The sequence below is a fragment of the Leucopleurus acutus genome (genome assembly GCF_964270905.1).
Source record: "Leucopleurus acutus genome assembly, chromosome: 10".
NCBI classification, from domain to species: Eukaryota; Metazoa; Chordata; class Mammalia; order Artiodactyla; family Delphinidae; genus Leucopleurus; species Leucopleurus acutus.
This window is the reverse complement of record NC_139153.1, coordinates 33,999,813-34,009,883: the sequence shown is the minus strand read 5'-3', so window position 1 is coordinate 34,009,883 and position 10,071 is coordinate 33,999,813. Positions and strand designations below refer to the sequence as shown.

The 10,071-nt window shown below is 44.1% G+C and overlaps 1 protein-coding gene across 1 annotated transcript in view; it reads right to left on the bottom strand.

Annotated features, from left to right (window-relative positions):
• Nucleotides 1–7,597: 7,597 nt before the first annotated feature.
• Nucleotides 7,598–10,071, bottom strand: part of ERC2 (ELKS/RAB6-interacting/CAST family member 2) — a gene marked incomplete at both ends in the record, with an annotated part of 834,864 nt that continues 832,390 nt past the window's right edge. Inside the window, one exon of the mRNA XM_082849011.1 lies at nt 7,598–7,654. Within this exon, the coding sequence (XP_082705137.1) occupies nt 7,598–7,654 (57 nt within the window). The remainder of the gene's footprint in view (nt 7,655–10,071) is intronic.

Here is a 10,071-nt window from a genome sequence, read left to right as displayed (position 1 = left end):
TACTGAGAAATGAGCAAACGCACAACCATGAATATGTGAATGCTTATCTCTAAGCAACTGAGAAGTTAAACAGCTAAAACATTAATAGAGATATAGAAGATTTCAGTTACATAATTCATAAGCTGCATCTAAAAAACAAAGAAGAGGCACTTGAAGGAAAAATACACATGCTGTTCAAGTACACATGGAATGTTTACAAAAAATTGAACATGGGCTTGACCTTTCAAAAAACTCAACAAATCCCAAGAAGTGATATCACGTGCTTGACATCTGAACTTCTCTGTTGAAAGAATAATGAAATTGTAGAACCGTATACATCAAGGCTATTCCACCCAATTCTTTGCCTAGAGAGTTCTTCTCATTTTCCAAGTCTTTTCTTAGTGTCTCCTCCTCAAAGCAGCCTTCTCTGATCACCTTAGGCAGAGTAGGTCCTTCCAAGCTCAGTCACTGTTATATTGCTCTACTATATCTTCTTCATGCATTTAACTGGTTTCTGAAGTCACCTTATTTGTTTATTTACTGGTTTATGGTCTCTCCCCGTGGCCTCCAACCCTAAATATAATGGAATGCATTTTTAATCTCTTGCTCTTAGAATGGAACCTGGCCATAGTAGGCACTCAATGAACATTTGCTGATGTCAGCCTGACTTGGCAGCCTGCAGTGCTCTAGCCCCTCACAGAGGTACAGAGCTGTCCCCTAGAATAGATCCCATTACATCAGGTTATTTGTGTGACAGTCTCAGTAAGAGAGAGTGAGCTTGTCATCATATCTGCATATGTAATAGATACCAAATAAATGGCTGTTGAATAAACTATGATCACCCTGCGTACCAGAAGTCTGAAACCTCGAGGAGCCACATGACCTGCTTCAAGCCACATCTTGTTAATGAAAGTGCCTGATTCCTCACCGTGAGCGTCACACTGGTCCCCTCCAAGCAACCTCTGAAGCACATCCTATCATGTGTGGAGGCTGCAAATGAGGACAGAGAAGACAACTTGGAAATATCTTTTTCACCAAACTCAGTGTTTCTGTTACTGTTATACAGATACCAGCCTTTGCCGAGTCTATTAAAATTGACTCAAATGATCACTTCTTAGAGTAACTGCATGTCCATCTGTACAACGACTGCATTTTCCAAGTAAGGAAATGAGGAAGGGATAAAACTTAAAATAATAGCTTGTTGACTTAAAATCAGCAATCTGGCCATGTTGTAAGCCCAGTGGTTAAAGTAGGAGGAATCACTACGTGACTTTGGACAAGTCAACTAGTAGGCCTAAGCCTCAGTTTCCCTATCTATGAAATGGTCATAATATTAGTGCTGACTTCATAGACTGCTATGAAGGCTAATTAGATTAATCCATCAAAGCACTGAATATAGTATGTGTCCCAGTGAACTCGACAAATGTCACTAAGATTTCAGACCCTTGCATGGTCAACTCGATTACTTTGGCATTAGTTGTTTGCAAGCTTTGCTCAAGAAGCTGGTGTTTGGTGATCTGTCTTCTGGAGCTCTTCCGGAGAGGTAAAACAGTTATAGAATGGGCCTTAAGGTCTCCTTGAATCTGATTAAATCAAGTCCCTGTTGTTAGAGCTGAGCTAGAAAAATCCTGGCCAATGCTACATGTATTTGTTGAATGGCCTTTTTACCGAAGATTTCAGGAAGATGAGGCTGCTAGAGGGGCAGCCAAGATGACAGCACTGATTAACAAAGGGGCATATTGTCTGGCACATTCTTCTCTGACCTAACCCACCTCCTGCCTCAGAAGGAACTATTCTGGAATGGAAAGTTTCACCATAAACATCTGCTTGCCAGATCTGTCCCAACACGGCAGCCACTGGTGACAGCCATCAGGCACTAAGAATTTTTCCTTGCATTGGGAGCTGCTTGAAGAAGGGCATAACCAAACTTCATGTTTATCATGGCAGAAGACAGGAGCAGCACAATTTCCATAGGGACTCCTTTTAAAGATCAAAAAAAGTTTGCATACCCCTTCACCTAAGTAATTTTATTTCTCTTATCTTTTGATTCAGAAAAACACCTGATGACAAAAAGCTACTGGGAATTCAGCAGTGGTTTGAAATGAAACCTCACTGCTCCAAGTGACTATCTTTCTTAATTCATTAATTTTTTAAAAAGCCACTCAGACCTCCCTGAAGTTTAACCACTCCCTGTCATTTTGTGTTCACTCAGGCTTTGTGCAGACGGCCAGTGAGCTGTCCTTCGGCACTCTAAAACGTCAGAGCTCATGCCATGAGTTCCCTCCTATGGCCAAATGCTGCCACTCTGAAGAGAAGCAGACGCTCTCAGAGCTTGGGACCCTGGACCGTCACTCCTAAATGACAGGAGAAGGATGAACAGCTGGGGCTTCCGTAAAACTCAGTGGGATAAGAGCACAAAGGGATTCAGAAGCCAGAGTTAGTTCTGCATTTCCCCTATAATAACCAGCATCGATTATAAACATACCACATGCCAGACACTGTGTTTCAGCTGCACAATTAAACAGGAAGTCCTCAATAACTGCTTCTGGATGGGTGGATGGAGAAATAAATGAATTAGATATCAATTTTACTCCACCCTCCTGAAATCGAGCCTCAGCATTGCAAGGGCATTAGGATTTGCACAATCTCTTCTTTCATTTGTCAACTATTTGAGTGCCAGATCTGTGCAAAATTAGCTCGCCAGGCATCAAACAAAACCGGACAGAGAATCGGCCCTCCAAGTGTGTCCTGGCTGGGAAAGATGGAACCAGTAGTAATGACTCTGGGTCAAAGAAGGCAGTGGGTGAAGACAGTTCCTTACTCCTAGGAGCTTCTGGCCACATCCAGTAAGATGCTCTGAAGATGCTTAAAATGCCTCCCTAAAAGTCACGTAAGAATCTTCGAAGGTATGGTAAATGTTCCCTACAGGCAGCTTTGCTCTCAAGGAGGAGACCAGCAGAGGCTGATCCCCAAAGGAATGATCTCAGAGAGAGGCAGTGAAAGAGTCAGAGGAAGCAACAAAAGGAAGAGAAATAAATGCCAAGGTGCTGGCCTCACACTTGGGCACAGTGGTACTGGTGCTGTTAGTGGACACTGGGAAAACTCAGTGTCTCCTGGGGGAAGAGACCCTCCCCTGGGTTCACTCTGCAGTGAGTCTTTGGGTGTTTTCACCCATGTGGTTGCTCAGAAGGTTCTCTGCTGTGGCAGCCTCTACAGGCAGAGTCCCAGCTAGCATGGGAGGTGGTACCAGCTCCCCAGGGACACTCTTCCTCACCCCCCACCGTGCCACCAACCTCGACACACGACCAAAATAACAACTGCAATTCTCAGCTTCAATCGCCTGTCCAAAGAGAACTGGGAGCCTGCTTCTCTGTTCTCTGCTCTCGTAGCTCTCTCATCCTTCAGAACGCCTTTCAAAGTGCGAAAATGCACCTTTTTTCATGTAGATATTTGCTGAAGTCTCCAGGCCTCTGGGCTGTGGGCTTCCTGAGGGCAGGGGCAGGGCATTCACTGTGCATCTCCAGGCACATGAGGCTGACTAGCTTCATCTTCCAATAGGACGGGCTTCCTGGCCAGTCAGGGAGCTTTGTCACACAGTAGGAGACCTGCCTCCGTTTCCTGGGAGAACTTTAAACTTTACAAGGCAAGGTGAAGCTGAAAGGTTACCAGGACCGAGCACACCTCCACCACCCACTCTCCTTGATGGTTCCTCCAACCCACCTTTCCCTCCTCTACTGAAGATCTCAAATGAGAGTCTCCCCAAAAAGCAAATAACGCGCCAAACCAGAGATGCTACACTTATAAAATGACACAGTCCGTTACTGTGAAAGAGCTGTGGCGAGTGAAAACCAAGTCAAGACAAAAAAAACAAAAAACAAACAACCACTGCCCCTGTTCCAAAATCCTTAAGAAACCCTTTGCCTCACGTTTAAGTTTTGGGTTTTTTTTTTTTTTTTCTCAACAAATCATATTTAAAATATGTGTTTCCCCTTGGGGATATTGGTTTAGAAATATTACACCGAATTAAAAAATGCTTTCTACTTTTTAACCTCAGCAATTTTCGCTCTTCCTTCCCCTTCCTCGGTATCCCTGCTGACACCACACTCAGGGGGCATGTCTGAGGACCCGAAAGAAGGCCAGTGTGGTGTGGCAGAGCACAGGTTAGGGGTGGGGGGGTGGACAGCATCAGATGAGCCAGGCAGGTAGGCAGGGGAGGGAGCATGCCAGGCCTTGTAGGTCTCAGCAAGCCTTTACATTTATTTCCAGTACAAAGGGAACTGCCTGGAGGGACTTAGGAAGTGAGTGTATGATGTAATTTACATTTTATAAACATCATGCTGCCTAACTGTCTGATGAATTTATGCTTTGTGCCCATGATTGGATTTCAAGCTCCTGGATGACAGGGTTAGAGGTAAACTCCTATTAATGCCCTCACCTCATGCATTCACAGGAGTTTTAAACCAATAGTTCTCAAGCTTTTGTGTGCAGCAGAATCATCAGGAAGTTCATTCAAACCCAGTGTCCTGGACCCCACCTACAGAGTTTCTAATTCAGTACGTCTGGGTGGGGCCTGAGACTCTGGATTTCTAACAAGTTCCCAGGTGATGCTGGGAAGGAGGTTGCTGGTGCAGGCAGGGCACTTAGAAAGCCAGTGTTTAAATCTGTTTGCAGAATAAATCAGTCAATGAAGGGACGTAAAAATGTTTTTTAAAAAACACAAATAGGAACAATCAGTGGTGTGACTTTGACCTAAAACGGCAATCATTTATTCTAATTTTTCTTTTTCTTAAATTATTCCCATCCCCATATTATGTGATGATAACAAGAGGACTAACCCCTCCATGCAGAAGTACTCTGAAAGGAAATAGATCATTGTGATTAGACAAGATGAGACACTTCAGGGACTGCATCGCCAAGTTTAATTATAAATCAAATGTCATTCAAAGATTTTTTTTTTTTTTGGCAAAAGTATGTGATTTATTTGTGTAGGCAGTAATTACCTGCCTCAATCCAGAAAGGATATGAGGTGGTGAGGCGTCTGTTGGTGCTGTTCCAAAACTGAAAATTAAACTAAACTTTCCCTGGATGCAGAAATACAGCTCACCATGGCCCATCCCTGTTTGGTTCAAAGCACACAGCACTGGTGAACACACATACTATGAGATGAGGTCGTTTAAACTCTCCTTCTTGAAGGAACCCCCAAAGTTCCTAATTTACGTGCTTATTATGTCAAAGCAGATGTGCAGCTGAAGAATGCAAAGTAGTAGAGACTCAGAACCAACAGAGGCAGCAAATATTCGCAAACAACGAGACCTGCAAGGGATTAATTTCCAAAATATACAAACAGCTCATGCAGCTCAATGTCAAAAAATCAAACAACCCTATCAAAAAATGGGTGGAAGATCTAAATAGACATTTCTCCAAAGAAGACATACAGATGGCTAATAGTCACATGAAAAGATGCTCAACGTCGCTAATTATTAGAGAAATGCAAATCAAAACTACAGTGAGGTACCACCTCACACCAGTTAGAATGGCCATGATCATAAAGTCTACAAACAATAAATGCTGGAGAGGATGAGGACAAAAGGGAACCCTCCTACACTGTCCGGGGGAATGTAAATTGGTATAACCATTATGGAGAACAGTATGGAGGTTCCATAAAAAACTAAATACAGAAACACCATAGGATCCAGGGACTTCCCTGGTGGCACAGTGGTTAAGAATCCGCCTGCCAATGCAGGGGACACAGGTTCGAGCCCTGGTCCGGGAAGATCCCACATGCTGCAGAGCAACTAAGCCCGTGCGCCACAACTACTGAGCCTGTGCTCTAGAGCCCACGAGCCACAACTACTGAGCCCGTGTGCCTAGAGTCCGTGCCCTGCAACAAGAGAAGCCACTGCAATGAGAAGCACGCGCACTGCAACGAAGAATAGTCCCCCCTCGCCACAACAACAGAAAGCCTGCGTGCAGCAACGAAGACCCAACGTAGCCATAAATAAAAAAATTAACTTATTTATTTAAAAAAAAAAAAAAAAGGAAATACCATGTGATCCAGCAATCCCACTCCTGGGCATATACCCAGAGGAAACCATAATGTGAAAAGATAGAGGCACCCCGATGTTCACTGCAACACTATTTACAATAGCCAAGACATGCAAGCAACCGAAATGCCCATCAACACAGGAATGGATAAAGCAGATATGATACATATATACAATGAAATATTATTCAGCCACAAAAAGAACAAAATAATGCCATTTTCAGCAACATGGATGGACCTCGACACTGTCATACTGAGTAAAGTAAGTCACACAGAGAAAGACAAACATCACACGATATCGCTTATATGTGGAAACAAAAAAAACGGTACAAATGAACTTATTAACAAAACAGATATAGAGTCACAGATGTAGAAAACAAACTATGGTTACCAGGGGGGTAAGGTGAGGGGGAAGGATAAATTGGGAGATTGGGATTGACATATACACACTACTGTAGAGATAACTAATAAAGACCTACTGTATAGCACAGGGAACTCTACTCAGTACTCTGTAATGACTTATATGGGAAAAGAATCTAAAAAAGAGTGGATATGTGTAAATGTATAACTGATTCACTTTGCTGTACACCTGAAACTAACACAACACTGTAAATCAACTATATTCCAATAGAAATTAAAAAAAAAAAAAAGAACAAACAGAGGGACAATATACTTCAGACCTAGGATAGTTGGCACAGACCGCTACGCAGGAAGCACCCAGGGTCTCTGAGGGTTTACCTTGCCTCTCCACACGTGAGTCTGCAGTTTCCATGTGTACACATCCATCCATCCAGAAACTGTTATCATAGCCCAACCAACAACAGGCAGTACAAACTTAGGGACGGCTGGGGGCTTGAGGGGTTCAACAGGAAGCCCTTTTGCCTAAGGTCTACAGGGTCACAAATTCACATTCTGCTTAGGGAAAAAGCTGGTTAGACATACCCCAGGACTGTTTGGGACTAGACCACCACAGATGGGTGGTCCTAAATGAAATCTCATCTATTCAGTAGTTATTCGGGAACTCATGGTCTAAGAGGTTGTCCAAGGAGGGAGGAATTCAAAACATCAAAAGCCGGAGTTTCAAAACAAGAAAGTCTGTTGAAAATCATAGGCCTTGAAAAGCAAATGATAAATAGTCATGAAATAGGAACCAATGAATGAACCGTACTCTCTATCCACATAGCAAGACACAAACAACTGGAAGCCAATGGACAATTTACTTCATGTCGATGATGAACCTGGATCTTTGTTCTATGCTGGTGGGAATTCATGGAACAGTCTGGCTATGATTTAACCACAAAAATAGCAACCCCTACACTCTAGCAAAACATAAAGTACATATGAGCCCCCAAATCCAAGATCAATTTTCAGAGTCCCTAAAACCCAACTCCCCATGGCATTTGCAGTTACCCACCTCCGAAAGGGTAAAAGTCAACATGGGACCTGCTCTGGTGTTAAACTGCCACCGGATCCTCCCCGCTGTCTCCCTCCTCCTCTTCTTCTTTACAGACACGTAAAGTTGGATCTCTTGAAGGAACTGGGGGCTCCCACTCTAGGCAAAGGTTGGACAGGTGATCAATGTACAGCATGAGATTTGACTGTGCCTCCGTGCCTCCGACAGAGCTGGATCATCTGGGGCAATGAAAATTATAAGCAACAAGAAAGCGGTATTAACAGCAAGGGTAGGGAAGCCCAGGCAGCACACACCATGATTCCCTAGGACACCCAGCAACCATTCCTTTCCCCATTCAGTCATTCCGAACACTCATCAAGCACTGTGCCAGGCTCTGGGGAGACAGTAGTGACAAATATAAACACAAGCCCTGCCCTCACGGAGTTTATGGGCTATTCTGGACAGTGAGACAAGCAATTAAAGGACAGTGTGTAAAGGAACCTAGAGGGTGCGGTGGAGCACAAAGCAAAGGCAGTCAACCCAGACTGGAGGTGGGTGGCCAAGGAAGGATTCCCAGGGGAAGTGGCATTTAACGCTGAGCCTAGAGCACCCGTGGAGTTAGCCAGACAAGACTGGGATATGTCGGCATGTGTCCGAATCTGAGATGACAAATCATGGTCGGTCTGCGGGGCTGAATGTCCCTTGTTCTCGGCCACTGTCCAGGCCATAATCCTATCCTCAACAAAGGCACCAGATCTGGAGTCGGCAGCTTTCATCACAAGGTGCTCCTCCAATCCCCACAATCCAGCTGTGTTTCACACTCTTCCAAGTGGGATCCCAGGAAAGGAAAGAACATAGAAAACAGTTTGTTCTATAAGAAGATAGGAAAGAAAGTGAAACAATAATGTGGACTTGAACTGCTACAGAACACACCCAATTGCAGCCATCTGCTTTCCGCACACCAGCGTTACAGGTAAACTGAGATATCAAGCTCACTCAGGACAGCTGAAAAGACACGAGGCCCAACTGCAACTTGGCGTCCCCAAAGTGGGAGCCCCAAGGCTTCTTCCCTTTGGCTCTCTCGCTTTGCCCTCCCCTTTCCTCCAAGTCCCCAGAAAATCACAGAGGGGGCTCTTCGCTTTGTTGCTCTTATCCTTGGTGTTTCTGATGTCTAAAAGGCTACCACAGACATGATACCTCCCACTTGCCTTATGCAGCTGAGGAAAACCAGAGAGTTTAAGAAGCCAATCTTGCAGGGGCCCCCACGCAGGAAAACAAAACAAACAACAACAGCAAAAACTTGTGAAAGTCCCAGTAGCTTGAGTGTTGCCCAAGGTTCTAGCTGCCTGTGCATTATGAAAGAGACCATTGTAGGGGATGGTTTAAGACACGGCAATAAGCACGTTTTTACCAAAATGCACAGTCCGAAGTAGCTTTCCTTTACATTTTCATATTATCATATAATTCAAGGCCTGCAAACAAAATCCCTGATTGAAGACAGAACGAAACGAGCAGGCAGCTATTTTAGAGACAAAGAAAGGATGTCTTTTTAACCTATGACAACACAAATTTGTTTAGGTTTTCGCTCCACTAAGTAAGTAAGCAATTAGGTTTTGTCCAATAAAAATATCCCTGTGCGTGTGCAAACACCCGAGGCAATCATATAATTACCCTGCCCAATCAGATTCAATTGCTGACAGTTGAGTTCCCACTGCTCATTAACTTCAGATCACAATGAGGGCTTTACGGAAGCCCTTTCCCGTCTCTTTACAAAGGTTCCTATGATGCCATGAGCAGCCCCAGCGCTACCTCATTCAAGATAATCGTCCAAAATGGCCAGGGCCAAGGCCAGCCTACTCTGACTTCCCTCTGAAAAAATAAAAAGAGAAATTCGAAGAAACACTGGCTTACACGCCCTTGCTTCATTTGGGGATCTCACTTCTAAATATAATAGTAACCTTTCACCCCCACACTTTAAGTGCCATAATTATATAATTAAAACCAATTATGTCATTTAACAGAGACTTTTTCAAGATCCACAGCAAGTGGATCAATTACCTCAATCATTGACCTCAGAAGATTTCAAACTGACCTGCAACAATGACAACTGGATAAATTTAGACACTGGCTTCCAAGGCCTGCATGGACCAGCTGTGTGGATTGTAGCTGGTCTAGATTCTTCTAGACTCTAGAAGCTGAACTAAATTCACTAACTAAATGCATCTAACACTACCGCCACCACTTGTTTGCACAACACTTCCAATATCCCAAGATACTTGCTTGATTTTTTATAGCCACCCTAATAGTGTCATTACTTCCATGTTTCAGAGGAGAAAAAAGGAGGCTGGGAGAGTTTGACATTATCTCGTTATGCAGCTAGGTAACGGGCTAGCTGCATAACTCCCACCACAGAATCCAAAGCCTGTTAATAGCAAGTAGTGTGTGTGTGTGTGTGTGTGTGTGTGTGTGCACGCATGTGTGTGCACATACGTGCGCGCACACATGTCTTTATTCTCCTGGGCATCCATTCCTCCTATTTTCATTATCTTACCCCAATTTCCCTTTGAGGAAACACATCCACCCCACTTGCAGCTCATGTGCATGACACAGGGCTCCACTCCAGCTCCAGGGTATGCAGTAACCTAGGCCTCAGCCA